The sequence below is a fragment of the Mesoplodon densirostris genome, chromosome 11, assembly GCF_025265405.1.
Source record: "Mesoplodon densirostris isolate mMesDen1 chromosome 11, mMesDen1 primary haplotype, whole genome shotgun sequence".
Taxonomy (NCBI): domain Eukaryota; kingdom Metazoa; phylum Chordata; class Mammalia; order Artiodactyla; family Ziphiidae; genus Mesoplodon; species Mesoplodon densirostris.
This window is the reverse complement of record NC_082671.1, coordinates 68,897,630-68,915,664: the sequence shown is the minus strand read 5'-3', so window position 1 is coordinate 68,915,664 and position 18,035 is coordinate 68,897,630. Positions and strand designations below refer to the sequence as shown.

Sequence of the window (18,035 nt, the reverse complement as noted above, 5' to 3'; positions counted from 1 at the left end):
CCTGTGCTCCGCAACAAGAGAGGCCGCAATAGTGAGTGGACCCCGCTTGCCACAACTGGAGAAAGCCCTCGCACAGAAACGAAGACCCAACACAGCCATAAATTTAAAAAAAAAAAAAAAAAACCTCACTAATAATGCACAGGGGATCAGGCCTCAGGGATGTGTGTCCCAGCACCTCCACTGGCTGATAACCTTGAAGAGGCTGTCTCACCTCCCAGGGCCTCAACTTGTTCATCTGCAGCACCTTACACTAGTCCCTTTCACAACCTACTTCCAAAGATCGGGGGGACCAAATTAGATAACGGTACGTGACAGTGCCTCCATAGCCTATAACCTGTCTGTGAATGCCACTGTGTCACTTGTCACCCTGCCTTGTAAAGAAGGCTGTGGGTATCTGACTCCCAGCTAAACCAAGGGAGCCACCAGAGCAGCTAACGATCATGTCTGATTCCTCTTTTTTATTCTCAATGGCAAGCATGTTATCTAGTACACGTCAACTGCTCAAAAAAGTTGGCTGAATAAATAAGTCATTGGTATGTAAAGGGAACTATCATGAAAAGACCACTGTGTGTTCCATAGCAGTTAGACCTAAGAAAGCTCTTTTCCACTGCGAACTGTTACTAAAATAGTGTACTCTGATTCTAACCTTCTGTCCTATTCTAACTTGTGTCACATAATATTTGTGTCCTTGAGATAAGGATTTTGAGAGCAAAATCCTTATCTCAGTCATTCACTTCAATGTAAGCTCCACATGGGCAAGAACTTGGTTTTGTTTAGAGCTGAACCCTCAGCACCTAGAGCAGGGCCTTGTGCTTGTTACAACTCAATAAGGATTTGGTAAATGAATGAGTGGTTTCTGACCCTCAGCACAACGCTAGACATTCAGCAAATGTTTGTTGAATGGATAAATTATTAAACAAGGGGAATTCTGTTTCTTTCTAATGTCCCTTTCTAGCATTATCAACCAAGGCAGTATAGCAAGGTGGGCTGGCAGGCAATATGGTCTTGCCTGTCTGGAGTCAGATGGTCTGAGTTTGAATCCTGGCTCTTCTACTTAGCAGCTGGGTGACCTAGAGTGAGCTACTGAACCTCTCTGTATTTCAGTTTTCTCACCTGTAAAATGAGGATAATAATAATTTTTCTAATAGGATTATATGAATTTCTTTGAAAGATACCTATTTTGCACAGTGCCTGGCACATAGTAATTGCTTCTTTTTTATGACCATATCAGTTTCTTAATAACCTGCAATGGCTCCCCCAGCTACGGAATAAGATTTAAAGTCAAGGTCCCCAGGGACTTCCCTGGTGGTCCAGTGGTTAAGACGCTGCGCTTCCACCGCAGGGCACTCAGGTTCAGTTCCTGGTCAGTGAACTAAGATCCCACATGCCGTGTGGCGCAGCCAAAAAATAAAATAAAATCAAGGTCCCCACAATTTGGACTCCAGGTCCCTCTCTTTCCAGTCCCATCTTCCCACACTTTAACACTAACTACTCTTTACAGGCTACTACGCTGTGCCAGACACTCCACTAAGTGGTGTATATCCATTAATTTGTTTCCCTTCTGGCACAGCTCTATTAGGTAGGACTTATTATTGCCCATATGTCACTAATGATGTGGCCAAGGCTCAGAAAGGAGAACTTCCCCAGGGACACACAGCTTGCACCAAGAAAGTGGGATTCCATTCCAGGACTCTCTGACATGAAAGTTCACGCTCTTATTCACTGGCTTCTGAAATCCTTGCTATGCCAGTTGGTCTATGGACCAGCACTACGAACATTACCTGGGAGCTTCCTAGAAATGCAGACTCCTGGGCCTCACCTCAGACCAACTGAATCAGAATCTGCATTTTAGCAAGATCCCCCCAGGTGACTACTGGGCACAGTAAAGTTTTAGAAGTACTGTTGCCAACTACTTTCCATCAGTCAGACACAACTGCTAATTAAATCAAACATGTGATCTTATTTAATACCTACAATAATCTGGGAGGTCACAGGGTGGTGGGGTGGTCAGCATTGTTATCCCATTTTGTAGATGAGGATACTTAAGGCTCTGAGGGTTGAGTATCTTGAGCTGAACCCACGAGTGCCTTATGCCAGCATGATGTTCTGACCACACCCAATCCCAACTTCCTCTGCCTGGTATGTCTTCACTCCCTCTCTTCCCCTTGACTTCTTCTCCTCCTTTTAGGCTCCACTTAAGATCCTTTCCTGGTAGGTGAAGACCTTCTTATCTACATCCCACTAGTTAGATTAATTTCTTCTTCCCTCAAAGTCCCCACAGCTCCTTGCACCTACCCTTTTCTTGGCCCTAATTCATTCTTTTTTAAAGAAATCGTACTAAGTACATACTCTGTGCCAGGCACATAGTAGGCATTGAGTAAATGTTTACTCCCAATGCATTGCTGATTGAGTTTATTAAAAGCATTTTCATCACACCTGTCTTATTCTCCTGTGTGTTTTTCTATTCCTCCCACTGCTCTGAGCTCCTCTGTATACTCAGGGCTTAGAGTTTGGCATCTTATAGGGCATCAAGTCATCAGAAAACAAACTAAATGCTGTCCCATCTAAAGATGAAATTTGTCTATACTTAGAGTGTTACTAGGAGTGAGGCCTTCCAATTCCCAAGAATAGCAGAGGACACAAGTGAGATGATGGACACCTCTCTGCTCACCATCCCTGACCTGACACAGGATGCCAGAATTGACTACTGTCACAAAATTTGCAGATATTTGAAAATCTAACCCTCATTTTTCCAGGCCATCAAAGGAAGACCCAGAAATATTAGGTGATCTCTGCTAAGTCCCCAGGGTTAAAACCATGTCCCCAGTAACCTTCTGTCATTTCACAAGAGAAGTAGAAAGGGCAAAGGTGGCCGTGGTGCAGGGCAAAGATCTCCCAGACACAGAGAACCTAATAGTCCCCTGTGTTGCCTCTCCTTTACAGGGAGACCTGGGCAAACCACATGTTTCTAGGGTGTTGAACTAGTTTCTAAAGCTCCTTCCAGCTCTAAGATGCCGTGCTATAAAATGAGAGAAATGTGAACCTTTGGTTGCTATGACCTGAAAATATTTTGAATGTGGAGAATCAAATTGTACAGCAGTGCATGAACAAAATAATATGTTTATGACTAAGAAGATTGTACTTGATCCAATGGGAAACAGCAGAGCTGCTGGTGGGGTGTATGTGTGTGTGTGTGTGTTTGGGCAAGATAGGCTGCCAGAGGCTTGATTACTATATTAGTGATTTAAAATATATGTTTGAACTCAAGGGAGGAAGACACACACACACACACACACACACACACACACACACACAAACCACTTCAAATTAAAATGGGGGGAAAAAATTCCACTGCTGCTGCTTACACCCTTGCTGTATCTGGGTGGCTATTTTTTTTTTTTTTTTTTAAGAAATTTTTGTCCTGGTGAAAGTGTTGGATTGACAGCCCCTGGAGGGGCCTCTGATCTCAGACTGGGACACGTGGACGTGGGCCAGGAGCTGGGGGTTTTATTAGCATTTCGCTTTTGCACACCAACCGCCCCTGCTAGGCCGTCACAATCTGGCCTAGCAGAGGGCCCCCGGACCCCCAACCGAGGAGTGGTCAGATCGGCCACCCCAGAAGCACCCTGGCCAGACCACATGCTCGGGGCCCTAACAGCAGGGAAAATGGACGCGCTGGGACGTGTCTGGCTGGCCCGGCAACAGGAAGGGTTAGGTCCCCAACCTTTCCCCCAACGAAGGGGTCGGGGCCAGGAGATGAAAGCGGGCCAGAGGCCGCACGTGGGTCTAACTACGGCCCGGCTCCAAGTTCCGGCCCGCTCCGGGGCTCCCGCCCCGGGCTGGGCCACGTAGGCCTAGGCGTCGTCGCGTCCCCAGCCGAGCCCCCGAGGCCCTCTGCGCCGCTCGCGTCCCGCAGAGGCGGAGGGCGCAGCTGCCCCTCCCCGCCCGACGGCCTCGCCCGCGCCGATTGGCCGCCCTCTCGGCCAGGTGAGGCGCCCCGCCCCTCGGCGGCTCCAGGTGCGGCGGTAGGACCCGGGCCGGGGCCGGGCCGGGGCCGGGGCGCCATGGCCGAGTCCCAGCTCGGCTGCCTGGACGAGGCGCACGTGAACGAGAGGGTGACCGCGGCGCAGGCAGCCTTCTACTACTGCGAGCGGCGGCGGGCCGCGCTCGAGGCGCTGCTGGGCGGCGGCGAGCAGGCCTACCGCGAGCGGGTCAAGGCGGAGCAGCTGCGGGACTTCCTCTCCAGCCAGGAGCGTCAGGCCCTCGGCGCCGCCTGGAGTCCCTACGAAGAAGTCGCCGCCGCCGCCGCCGCCGCCCGGGGCAAGGCCGAGGCCGAGACCCCGACGCAGGCCGCGGCCGAGTCCGGCGAGTCCTTGGCCTACTGGCCCGACCGCTCCGACACCGAGGTGCCCCCGCTGGAGTTGGGCTGGACCGAAGTGGCCTTCTACCGCGGCGTGAGCCGCGTCACCCTCTTCACTCACCCGCCTAAGGAGGAGAAGGCACCCCACCTGAAGCAGGTGGTCCGGCAGATGATCCAACAGGCCCAGAAGGTAGGCCCCCCCACCCCGCACGCCTGGCCCCTTGGACCAGGCGCCACCTCCGAGGCAAGGCCTGGGCCTGGCCGCCCTGTTCACCCTCTGGAAAATGGTCCAAGAACCCTCCCTTCCGTGGGGCTGGTGAGTCCTCTGGAGAGCATGGATGTGAACGTGTTTGGCAGATTACAAGGTGCTGGGACAGTTGCTTGTCGTCACCATTACAGTGTCCAGAGGCGCTGGCTTTCCTCCGCTCTGTGCTTCTATTTCCCTGTCTGGTTTCTCTCCCCAGGGAAGAGTGTGGGCTGTGGAGTCCTGTGGTAAAACGGGCCACTCAAAGGTCTTGATAATAACCTATGTGCTACCCAGGGATTTACAAAACATATCCCTGGCCATTTTCTCATTTGATCCTCAGGCAACCCCAGGAAGTGTGGTGTGGCCTCCCACCCCAAGCCATGCTGCTCTTAGGAGGTCTCCCAGAGTCAAGGCTGGCCTGGCCTCTGGCCCCTGACATTCACTCCGGCTCTGGGCCCAGTGCTAGAGCTCAAGGAGTCTAGGATGAATTAAGGGATGTATTTTGAGCACCTACTACGTACCTGACTCTGTGCTGGGTGCTTTGACAAGGCAGATCCCTGGACTCAGCAGGTCAAGAAGAAGCTCCTACTTACGGCGTCTACTCTACCTGGGGATTGAAAGGAGGTGATGTTTCCAGAGTGGCTGGTATTCTAATACTGGTGGGGCCAGTAGTTCATAGGGCAGGGGGAAGACTTACTCTGTACCCTTGGGTAGGGGTACCTGGGTAGGGCTTCCAAATAAAATATAAGATGTCCTGTTAAGTTTGAGTTCCAGATAAACAACAAGAAAAAATTAGGTATTATTCAGTATGACCCAAATATTGCATTGGGACATACTGATGCTAAAAAGTCATTCACTGTTTCTATGAAATTCAAAATTAATGGGGACATACTGTATTTTTATTTGCTAAGTCTGGTTCCCCTACATTTGAGATTTGTTAAGAAACATCAGCAGCCTTCGGTGCCTAGTTCAGAATATACAGCAGGAGTGGCTTGGGTTCACTATTATGATTCAACTCAGTAACTGTGGTTGGTGCCCTTTTATCCCTGGAGGCTGAACGAGCCTAGAAAGACCAGTGGTGGGCCTCTTCCTGGAAGGCGCGATGCAGGTAGTCGGCTAGATTGGCTGCCAGAAGGAAGGGTTAACTTTTCACTGTCCATGTTTCCACCCTCCCTCTCTAAAGAATTCCACCTTGTCTACCTGAGCGTTCTTTGTATATTGCATTCTGCAAAAGAGAAAGACAAGTTTGGACAGAGGAGGAGAAAGGACGTGGGTGACAATACTGTGCAGCAGGGTGCAGCTGGGGTCAGGGCTCACGCTGTAATACTAACAAGCCTTGATTTATGCATCCTTAATATGTGCCAGCCACTGTGCTAATGATTTACATGCATTTTTTCTTTTGCTTTTCACAACTACGGAGTAAGATGGGTATTTTCCTCATGTTTGGATTCAGAACAGTTAAGTCACTTGCCAAGCCAGGGTTCAAACACCAAAGTCCTTCTTCTTAACTGCTGTGCTGTCGGATGATGGTACAACAGACTAAACCAAGGAGCTGGAATGGAACTCGTCTGGTCACAGCCTGGGCTGCAAGTTGTGAACCCCTGTTACAAGAAGGGGGAGACAGGGCCCTGCCCACTAGAACTTCTAGTCCCATATGGGATGTCAGGAATCTCCTATGTAGTGGAGTGTTCTTAACTCTTTGAATATCTAACAACAGAAACTTGAACAACTGTGAACCTATCCAATGCATACGTATTAAACCAGTAATTATTTCCTGAGTGCCTACCGTGTGCCAGGCACTAGCCATAGGAGGATATAAGGTGGCCTTGGCCCTCCAAGAGTTAATTCAAATGCTAGGGGATGTGCTGGAAGGAAAACAGTTTTTGAGGCTGGGTATACCTAATCTGGGAGGGCTTCCCAAGGGACATAAATTGCAGAGTTGAAAGGAGAGAGAGAAGGAAACTGGAATGGGCAGTTTCTCCTTAAGAGACTCAGGAGAGAGATTTTCGCTTCAGAACAGCAAGTGGCTTTGACTGGCAAGAGGAAAGAGCTGTTGTGGTGGGAGCTGAGTATGTGGGGGGCCTGGTGTTTAGAGCCTGGTCCTAAAACTGGGTCCAAAGCAGGTGACCACCCCTCAGGAAGAAGCAGCTTCTGGCCCCATCTGTGCCCGAAACCCACAAGCCCTCTGGACCCCGACTGTTCATCCCTGCCACTCACATCTGTGCGGCACCTTCTCCCCAAAGATCCTGAGAGTAGGCAGGGCAGAGAGGTTGACCTTGTTTCACAGGTGAGGAGACTGAGGCGCAAGGAAGGAAAGGGGCTTGTTGCCCAAAGGTCACATGGTTGGTTATGGAAAGACCCAGATCCCTAGCTTCCTCCCTAAAGGCTATGCCTTCCAACAACTACCTGCCCACCTCCTCAACCCCAGCTTGTCCAACTGGCAAGCAACCCTCTAGATCCTTCCCCCTTCCTTTTCCCCCTGAAACACCCTGGAGGGAGTTTCTTTTGTCTCCAGGGAGAGTCTGGCTGCTGTGAGGCTGGGTGGGACAGACCGAGATGGTTTATATGCAGAGACACAGGTGACTGTTGGGGAAGGGGTGGGGGGTCAGAAGGACATAGTACACACGTCCAGCTGTGTGCCAGAATTTCATATTTTATCTCTTTTAATCCTCAGAATAACTTCGTGAGGGGCTTTCATTTTTATTCCCGAATGAAAAACAGGAAACCAAGCCTCAGGGGGAGTGGCTGTGACTTGCCCACAAGTGCAGACCAGCGAGGGTTTTGAACCTGGGCCTCCCGGTTATGGACAAAGGAGCCTAACTAGGGGACACTTTGAAAATATGATTGGGGGTTGGGGAGGAGGGGCAGAGGGTGGTGGCCAGTGGGGAAACAGCCCAGCAGGGGTGGAGGTGGGACCACGTGGAATGGGAGGAGGCCTTTGAGTTGGTCAGTCTTCACCTATCTGCTCTCTGGGCCTCTGCAAATGGCAGAACGCCCTCCTGTGCTGGAGAGCCAGCATTCAGACACTCGGCCCTGGTTCCTTGTGGGGTGGCGGTTTTTCCTGTCGTTTTAATCCCCCTTAGGTGATCTGCTTATTTTAGTGTCACTGAACGATGTACTTTGCTTAAAGTACAGGCGGAAAACGTGCCTTCAGGGACCCAGAAGTGAGTCTGTGGCCTCTCCCACGCTGGCAGAGAGGACCAGGGGAGGTTGCTGCCGCTTGGGCTGCTGTGACCACTGTAACTGCAGGGCGGGGGCAGGGGGGACTGGACTTAAATCGAGACCGTGTGTAGACAAGGAAACGGTTAGTTCTCATTTACAAGGGCAGAGTGAGGGGACCAAATAACTGCGATTTGGAAGAATAGTGCATTTGGTCATTGGACAGATATTTCGAGGTTTACTATGCGCTAAGCACTTCAGTAGAAAACAGACATATAAAACACACCTCTGCTCTTAAATAGCCTAATAGTCTAATGAACCATCATTTTAATACAGAATGATGGGTGCTTAACAGAGGGCGTGGCAGGAGGGGCACTGACCCAGCCCCTGCACCGGGTTAAGGAAGGACCTTTGGTGCTGAGGGCCTGTCTACAAGCGTGTCTGAATGCAGCGAGAAGGGTAGAATTGCACCAAGCATCCACCCATCTTTGCACCCCAGCTCCCTTTTGACCAGCGGCATCCATTTTTGAGTCTACTGAGTAGGTTTAGAGAGTACTGCCTGTGCTCCAGGAGCAGAGGAAAACCTGCTGGCCACCCACCTTGAAGACTGACCCTTGGCCCCTGCGTTCCTGAGCCCCACACTCCAGGATACCAGCTCCTCACTGCTTACCACAGTGCCTCCCCCAGCATTTCCTTTGGGCCTCAAAAACCGTGTCAGGCAGAGGGGAGGCCCCTGAGGTCCAGAAGGGTCTAATGATTTGTCTTCAGACCAAGGACAAGGAGAGGACACAGCTTCCCCAGGTCCCTGGTCAGAACTACCAATGACCCCGTGTAGATATAAACACAGCCCAGGAGAGGGTGTCTGCTGGGCCGGGAAGCTTTGATTAACTGGGAGCTGCTACTCTTTATTCCTATGGCAGTGAGAGGAACAGGCCCACCTGGTTGGTGGGGGACAGAGGGGCATGGGTAGCAGGCCCAGCCCTACCCCATCTCTGCCTGTCAATGGTTGGTCCCTTTCCTTCAGGGTCTGGCTCAGAGGCTAACCCTTCTTTGGCTGTTTATCAAATTTTCAATCCAAAAGCGACTTTTTGTGCTCAGACATGGCTCCTTGTTTGTGCCACACGTGTGCCTGGCACACAGCTCGATTTAGGAGAGCCCATTTTATCCTTGGGGACTAGCAGCTTTGGAAGAGCTAAGGCTCCCTCCTACACCTCTCCGTCATCTTTGTAGGGCCCCAGCGGCACAGGCAACCAATGATGTTTGTTTAATTGATTGGAAACTGCCTCCTATTGGCCACCCTCCCCTCTCCATCCCTCTAGGGAAGCAAGTGTCTGGAGAGTCCCCAGTTGAACTGCACATTACCGAGGGACCCCTTTAATCCCCATTGTTACAAGCCACCTGGCAGCAGAGAGGAGAATGCTCTAAATTGGGAGGAGGGGGGTGCAGAGGGCTTTGGGGAAAGGCTCCAGGGCAGGAGGTATGGTTGGCCAGGTTAGCAGCCTTGGTTAGAGGTCTGGGCAGCTGATGGGGGTGAACAGCTGGGTACACATGCCCAGGGGATGTGGCAAAGTCTCAGAGGCTCCAGTTCACTTCACCAGGAGGCTCAGCTTTCGGGTGGCAGCCTTTGCCACTGTCTCGCCCCGTTAGCCTCAATTGGCTCTTCCCTCATTCAGATACATCCAGCAAATAGCACGCAGCACCTTCTCTGTACCAGGTGCCTGGAGCAGGCACCATGCTGGGCACTGGGATATTGACATGAAGCAGATTCAAAAAGAAAAAAGAGAGAGGAAACAAAATAAACAGTTTAAATATATATATATACTTAAATATCGCTGGTTTGTGAAATCTGAGTCTGGCGGTACATTCGTCAGCCACCTCGCAGCCTTGTTGGAGAGCTGGTCCCGATTCTCGCCTAATACCTTTCCCTGTTCTCCTACCGTTCCACATCAGAGGCTTTATCTAGAGCTCCTGAGCTGCCTTTGAAAAGCCTGATTCACTGTGCAGAGCAAGAAAAGGCCTCTCAGGGCAGCCCGTGACCTGTGGGTCCAACACACTGTCCCCCTTGCCTAACTCTTCTTCCCTCCCTGAGTGACCATTCCTCACGGGCGTTATTTCCGAGACGCGGGGCAGTTCCAGAGTCCTTGTCCCCTTGAGGCTGGCGGATAATGACGCAGCTGCAGTTCCAGGGACTGAGCACTTCACAGTCCTTCCAGGATCTTGCCTCGGCCTGTCCCAGCATCCCTGCCAAGCCCTTGGCTCTATGGCTATTGAATTCTGAGTCTCTGTCTTTTATGCTCAGTCACTGATCCTGGGAGGTGGGGTTTCTGGGCAATGGAGACCCAGCTTCACGTCAAGGACTGAGAATAGGCTCTGAAGTTGAAAGGTCTTGATTTCTGTCCTGACCTGGCTACTTATAAACTGTGTTCCTTTGGGGTAAATCACTTCCCTCCCTGGGACTCCTGACCTGCAAAATTGGAGGGCATTACCTAGATTTCTGGATGGTTTTGAAAAATCAGGAAGAAAATGTATGAAAGCAGAGGATACCAAGAAAGTATCGTACGAACATCAGTTGTGCTGGAAAGGTGCTGCTGCCGTCGCTCTCCCCTCTCAGAGCAGGGAGGGAAGTGTGGCTGAGCTTCCTCTCAGGACGTGGGGGCTGCCTGCCAGGAGATCAGAGTTAGGATGGTCAGGGGTTGCTTCTCGTCTTCAGGTTGGAGGCCCTGTGCAGGTGCGCTTCCTGTTTCCTCCTCTGGGTGAGAGGAGCAGCTCCACCTGCCCTCCCCTCCCCCCAACCCCCCCCCCCCCCCGCACTTCTCAGCTGCCTTGATCTGATGTGGCCGTTTGTCAGGGCGGCTCTCATCTGCCAGGGTGCCTCTCGTCTGCAGGGCTGTGGTAACGGAGTACTCAGCCAAGGGTCTTCTCTAGGATCTGTCACAGGCCGAGATGAGACAGGAAGGCACGGAGGCTCCCCGGTCCCTGAATCAGGGGTCCCTGAGGGCGTTCCCCTGCAGAGTCATCCAGAAGGGCCAGCTCAAAGAGCCCGAGGGCAGTCTGGAATGACTCCTCAAGGACTAAAGCTTGCACAAGTAGGCGCTGGGGCATGGGGACACAGAGGTGGGGTGGGCTGTGTTTCTGTCTTTGGAGAAGAGGGAGGCTGAGGCTTGGTTCCTCTGAAATCTGACCCTTTAGGTCCCTGAAACCCTGAGGATGGGTGTTTCCCGGGGAGTTCAAAAGTAGAAGATGGGGCCTCAGTAAAGGGGTGCATTCTTCATGACTTCTTGGTCTCATGGTAGCTTAGCCAGATTCGCTGGGCAGTGGTCTCAGGAGGCCAGGTCACTGCAGGGGAAGGAGTACACCGTTGGCAGCCGGGAGCCTGGGTGTCTTCATTCTTGCTCTGTCTTTCCTCCTCTACCAGGTGACCTTGGGCAAATCATTTGACCTTGCTAGGCCTCCATCTCTGCATCTGTAAAATGGGGATCATTCTTGTCTTCTTGCTTACTTTCACAAGATTGCTCTGAGACTCCAATGCAAGACTATGAGACAGCGTTTTGCAAAAGATGACTAATAGATGCAGATAAAAGGGATTTATATTAAGAGGAGCTAACATTGTTGAAAGATAGGTGCTCTGCATGTTATTTCCTTTAATTAATTCAATCCTGAGCACCTTGCAAGGGAAATGAGGTTTTCCCAGAGGCTCAGGGAAAGCACAAGGCCGTAGATCTCATAAGAGGCAAGCTGGGACTCCACCCAGGTCTGAATTCAAGGCTTGTGTCCTTCTCCTACACATGCAGTTACTTTTGGGGATTGCCCCTGTGGCCACCACTTCCATCTGAAATTCCAGAAGCAAAGTCTATTTGTTGCCAGCCAGGTTCTGGGAAGCTCACCAACTAGTTCTGGAAACAAACAAGTACAGGACTACTTTGGTGGGAGCGAGAGGGGAGAGGATTCTTTCTGCCTGGTGGCCCTGGCACAGATGTCACCAGGAAGCTGGGTATAGGTAGCTTCCAGGGACGTTTTTGGTTTGGCCATGCCACATGGCTTGTGGGATCTTAGTTCCCCGACCCGTGTCCTCTTGCTGGCCACTTCCTGGCCCTCTGAGACCTGCCAGCAAGCCCACGCCCACGCCGCCCCATCTGTCCAGGTGCGCCCCAGGATGCTGCCTCACCGCTTCACCGTGGCTGGTGGTCAGATACGCCGCCTCTTCCTCACAGTGTACAGGGCAGAGCCTGTTCTGGGGCAGGCCTCCAATCTTGGGGAGAGAGGAGCAGGGCAGAGGACCAGCGAGCAGGGCTGGGTCCTGGCTGACCGCCTGCTTCTGCTCCTGGCACTGTCCTGACCACACCCACTCCCAGGCTGAGTCACTCTAGTGATCCCTGCCCCTCCCCCTCCCTCCCACCACACCTCCTACCCCAGGGGCCATGCATGACTGGTCGGCCTTAGCTGGGGCCGCTGCCTTCCCCCCGTTTTCTTTTCCTTCTCTGAATTTGTGGAGTCTGTAGACTTGCTAATGATCCCAGAATCTTAGCCCAGGAAAAGAGCGTTTCTAATTAGTGGTCTCTCTGGCCCGAGTTTCTAGTCATCTGTTAACTCATCCCGGCCCAGCTTGTACAGTGGTCACCCTTGTTGGGCCTCTCACAGCACTGGTGGGGTATGTGGGAGGCTCCGGATAAATGCTCTTTCTGTTCTGTTTTCTGGCAGTGAGCCAGCAGAAGGCGGGGTCAGGGACAGGGACCAGGGCTTCTTACCTTTTTGTGGGTCCTTGAGGACCAACTCCCCGTCCCGGAAGGGTTCCCAGACTGCTTGGAGATTCCCCACTTCTGCTCATTCACTCACCATGTTTCACATGTGCTACATTCCAGAAATATACAGGTGAATAAAATGTGGATGCTGAAAAAGAAAATAAACTGCAGGACAGGTTGGAGGGAGCGGGTCAATAGCTATTAATTGTTGAGTACTTAAATACCAGACCGTGCTAGCCCTTTTAAAATATATTATTTCATTTAACTTTCACAACAATCCAGCAACTTTCCATTTTACAGATGGTAAGGTCACAGGGCTGGTAAATAGTGGAGCTGGATGGGAACTTGAGATTGAGTCTGAATCCCACTGAGCTCCAGGGGCACAGAGGCCTCCTGGGAATTGACGGCTGAAGCAGCCAGTATGGAAGGGAGGGTGGGCAGAGGGCCGGGGTGTGCAAGGCCGGAGGCCTCAGAGTGCACAGATTCACACTATTCCCATCGCCCAGCCCCTCCTGACCACCTTCCCCTGCTCCCCGCACCCTCCCCTTGCCTCTCTGGCGAAGCCCTCCCAGGCAGCATCACCTGGCAGTGGCCAGCAAGTTTTCCTTGCCACTTCTCAGAACCTCCCAGGCAAGCTGTCAACTCCAGTTGTCTTGCCCTGATTGATCAATCAAGAAAGACCTCGGGGCCTCCCTGGTGGCGCAAGTGGTTGAGAGTCCGCCTGCCGATGCAGGGGATACGGGTTCGTGCCCCGGTCTGGGAGGATCCCATATGCCGCGGAGCGGCTGGGCCCGTGAGCCATGGCCGCTGAGCCTGCGCGTCCGGAGCCTGCGCGTCCGGAGCCTGTGCTCCGCAACGGGGGAGGCCACAGCGGTGAGAGGCCCGCATACCGCAAAAAAAAAAAAAAAAAAAAAAAAAGAAAGACCTCGAAGGTACTTCTCGAGTCCTGCCTTACTCTGCCCACGTAACATTGTATGGTGCTCAGGGCTCCAGGCCAGTAACCCAAAGCAGCAGCTGATCCTAAAAATCATCTGTGTATCCTCATTGGGTTTTTTTTTCTTAGCAGCTGATTTATCTTCCTAATTATGTTTAGCTTTAAGCCAATGTTAAAATGAGCTTGCATTAGATAATTTTCACTAATTAACAACAACTTAGTGCAAGGGAAGTCATCCCAGAAGCATGCCGTGGGGCAGGGAAAAGCTGGCCTAGGATCTTAAAAAGAATTGCTCTTCTTACTGTCTGGCAGATCACATATGGTTCTTCACGGCTGAATTAGTTGACCTTGCTCACATGGATCCAGTCTGTTCTCTGGAGAGCCAGCCCGAGTGTCCTTTGTAGCACCCCTTCATCAACCTAGTTTGGGGAATGGGTGTCAGGAGTGACTCATCAGGATGAGAGGTGGACAGGGAGTGAGCCCCGGTGGTGCCCAGCAGAGTCAGGAACAGAGCTGGCACAGAGGCCACGGGGTCTGGGAGAGGAAGTGACCTGGCTGGCAGAGTTGGGCTCCAGGGGCTGCCAGTGCAGGAGGGAGCCTGGTGTTTAATGATGTCTAATTAGTGAGCCCAGCTGACAAAGCGCAGATTCCTGGCTGGTGGGCTGGGGGCAGCCCGGCCTCGAGGCAGAGAACAAGACCCCAGTGGTCTTGGCTCGGTCCTCTCGGTGGGCCAGGGCTCTGGTCCAGACTGCTTCCTCAGCCCCCCAAGGGAAGCCCCCTACTGCAGAGGTACTCTGTTTAGACATTCACTGCGTGTCAGGCCCTGTGCACGGTGGCATGACAGGTCTCTGCCCCCCCACCGTGTGCTCAGAGAGACACAGGCCTGAGCAGGTGTGCCTCCTGGGAAGGGCACGCACTGCCCTGGGGGCTGGGGACCCAGGATGAGAATGAACCTGGGACAGCCTGGGGGAGGGTGAAGCAAGGACCTCAACAGGGAAGGGATGTTCCCATCACCACAGGGAGAAGGTCGTGACAGTGTGAGTTAAGCCACCAGGGTGGGAGTTGCTGGGTGTGTTTGGAGAACGCAGAGGAGTTTATCGTCAAGGGAGGGAGTGGGTTGGAAGCACACTGAGCACCCCCCCCAACCGTGTGCCAGGCGCTGTGGGGAGGAAGCACAGCGCCAGATGCTCTCCAGGCATCACTGCGTGTCTCTGCATCCTTACAAGAACCATGAGTCAGCCTCACTTTACAGGGAGAGTTCCCAGGGGTCAAGTAACACCCGTGGTCTCACCGCCCCTGTGGGACCCCTGACTCCAAAGTCTGTGCTTCAGCCACAGCAGGATGCTCTTGGACTTTGGGGATTCAACTAAATGACTCTGGTGTCCAGGGGTAGGAGGATGCAAGGCAGGTGGGGCAGGGCCAGGCAGCGTCCGTGGGTGTTCCCCGGGCAGTCATGCAGGCCTCCTCTCCTGGGCTTTCCTCTTCTCTCTCACCCCAGGGAGCACAGACAGGAAGCTTAAGGTAAAGCTTTCTTGTCCAGTTGTTCACATCCCACCGGGGCAGAAATTGGATGGGGCCTGTGGCAGCCTTGATGACAAAAGAAAGCCTTTGCGGTGTGCCGGGAGCACTGGCACCTCCGCCATGAGTTGTCTCCATCCTCCAGCAGCACCTCTCCGTGCTCAGGGGCAGCCGTGCCAACTGGGTCCCGAGCCCACCTGCAGGTGCTCTCCACTCAGGCTGCAGTTTTCTTTCCTTTCTTTCTTTCTTTTGTCTTTTGGCTGCGCCTCATGGCCCCAACCAGGGGTTGAACCCAGGCCCTCGGCAGTGAAAGCTCAGAGTCCTAACCACTGGACCACCAGGGAATTCCCAGGGCCGCAGTTTTCTTAGCGGTGCGTTCCGTGCTCGGTGTGCGGGCACTGATGCCCAGCTTCACTCGAGGGACAGTGCATTGTACAGACTTACTTCCTCTTCCCTTGATTGAGCTGCCTTTCCCCTCAGTTCAAGTTTTGACCTTCCTGGAAGTGTAGTGTTGCCTGGGCTTTAATCACCATGCGCTGGGCCTGCTGGACATGGTATCAGGCAAAGGAAAACATCTCCACCTTGAGGTCTGGGGCTGGTGGGCAGCTCTGTGCTGCCGGCTCCCTGGGAGCTGCCTCCGAAGTGAGGCCCCTTTGTTCTGGGTTCCGTCAGAGGAGAGAAGGGGGTGCCGACGTGGACCCACAGCTCACAGCAGGCCAGGCACTGTGTTCCTTGTGCCGCTGCATTATCTCATTTAAAACTCAGAACAACCCTGAAGGGACCACCGCCCCATTTTAAAATGAGGAAATGGAGACTTAGGTTAAATTACTCACTCAAGGCCCCACAACCAGTGAGACTTTCTGCTTCCAGAGAGTAGATTCTCTTCCCACCACCGGCGTCACTCAAAGTGTGACCCTTCCACCACCTGCATTCAGATCACCTGAGGGGGGGAGGGTGTTGTTAAAACGCGTTTCCAGGGGCCACTGAGTCAGACTCTCTTGAGGATGGGGCCCTAGCATCCGCACATTCAGCGGGCACACCCCGCCCCACCCCGCCCCGCACCGGCTGATCCTCTTCAGGCTAGAGTTTGACAGCCACTGCCCTGGAGACCTAGATCGCTCACTGGGGAAATCAGAGAAGGCGATCCACAGCTGGGGATGTGTGAGCCGGGTGCTGGCTGGCCTGCCCAGCACTGACTCCCCTGGGCTGCCAGGCAGATGGGCCTTCTGGGAGGCAGCAGCTGACCAGTTTGCCCAGGTGCTGCCCTTCCTACCCCAAGGCACCTTAGGGCTGGAGGTGTGGGCCTTTGGCCCCATTCACCTGGTTTGATGATAGCCCCTCAAAACCGCACAGCTTTTTCATGGGATTTCATGGGCATGATCTCATCTGAAACCCTCAACGGCCCTGGGAGGCAGGCACGGCAGGCATGGAAGGTAAAAGTCAGGCCCCAGGCTTACACGGGTAATCAGTGGGCAAGTGGGGACTAGAGCTGCCCCTGTGGGCTCCCCTCCCTCCCCAGGAAAAAGTGACCATCTCCAGCACATACCTGCACGGAGCGTGCCTGGCCTGGGGCATCTTGCCTTTTCCCCACCGTGGTGCTGAGCGAGACGGGGGGTCTTTGTCAGCAGCAGCCACGCCCACCCTGGTGCCTAAGCTCCACATCAGCAGAGCTGGGGAAACCAGTGACGGAGAGGGTGGTATCGTCCGGCTCTATGGATGCATCCTGGTTTTGTGTGACCAGAAGTGACCTCAGGTCCTAGCCAGAGTAGATGTCCCCAGAGCCTCCCATGACCACATCATCTGGGGGTGACAGCTCTGGACTGGGGTCAGAAGCCTGGGCTTTAATCCTACCTCTGCCAAGACCCAGCTGGGTAACTTAACCTTGGGGCTGGGCTCTAGCTGATACATTTCCTCCCAGCTCTGAGGTTCTGCGCATCTGGAATGTCCTTCAGTGCAGGGGCCGAGTGCAGAGATGCAGCCTGTGCCTGCACTGGAGCCTGGCCCAGGGGCTTTGTAGGGCTGACTTGCAGCCGGTGCTCCACTTGCTGCCTTGCATTCCATCACAGGGAGGACGGGTACCCTTTCATAATCTGCACAGGGGCGCTGGCTCTATGTGCTGGTGGCAGCTCTGCTTCCTGGTCTGATGTTCTTGGCGTGGACTTTTACCCATTGGTAAAGTCCTATCCTCAATAGTGGGCTGGCTGCTCCTTCAAGACCTTGGGTGGGTGGAACAGAGGAAGACCAGACCGGGGACTGGCGCTCAGGCAGCAGTCCCAAAAGGCGCCCACTTCTTTTCCCTTCTCTATGCCCTTGAGGAAGAACTTCAACTCTGCCTTCCAGCAGGATGATCTAACCGGGAATCTTGCTCAGCATTCTTTTTTTTTTTTTGTCCCTCCACCAAAATGTCTAGTCGTTAATGAAATAAAAGAGTTAACAACAAAGCTAGGTCCACACCCCGCAAATAAAACAGTAGACGTGAAACACTCTCCATTTAGACATTCATTCCACATACATGGAGAACTGACTTCGTGTTGAGATGTCCCCTGAGGGTGGAGATTCTGAGAGGTCAGATGCTCCCTGCCATCTGGGAGCCCACAGCCCAGTAAGGGACAGAGCCATCCAGCAGATGTTGCAATAAAATGTCAAGGACCTCTGTTATGTGCCCGGAACGCAACGTGGGCGGGAAGCAGGGAGTGGTGAACAATATCGGGTGGGGAGAAGTTCAGGAAATTCTTGCCTGTGTCCTGAAAGATGCGTAGATGTTTCACAGTACAGGAGGGGTAGGAACAGAAGAACTGGTAAGTGCCTGATGTGTGCAGTTGTTCTCAAAAGGGGGTGGGGAGTTGATGCAGTTTTGCCCCCAGGAGATATTTATCGATGTCTACAAACATGTTTCGTTGTCACCAGTGGGGGTGGCGCTACTGGCATGCTGCTAAGCACCCTGCGATGCACAGGACAGCCCCCCACAGCAAGGAATACTGTCCCTAGATCCCTGGAAGTCCCACAGTGGAGAAACCCTGAGTTAGGGTAACTGCAGGTCATCCTGCACGGCTGAAAACAAGAGGCAGACGTGAGATG

The 18,035-nt window shown here is 53.0% G+C and overlaps 1 protein-coding gene across 1 annotated transcript in view; it reads left to right on the top strand.

Moving 5' to 3' along the window:
* The first annotated feature begins 4,064 nt into the window (after positions 1–4,064).
* The window catches only part of FAM83F (family with sequence similarity 83 member F), a 29,417-nt gene continuing 15,446 nt past the window's right edge, over positions 4,065–18,035 (top strand). The window contains exon 1 of the mRNA XM_060113943.1: positions 4,065–4,550. Coding sequence (XP_059969926.1) covers positions 4,065–4,550 — 486 coding nt within the window. The remainder of the gene's footprint in view (positions 4,551–18,035) is intronic.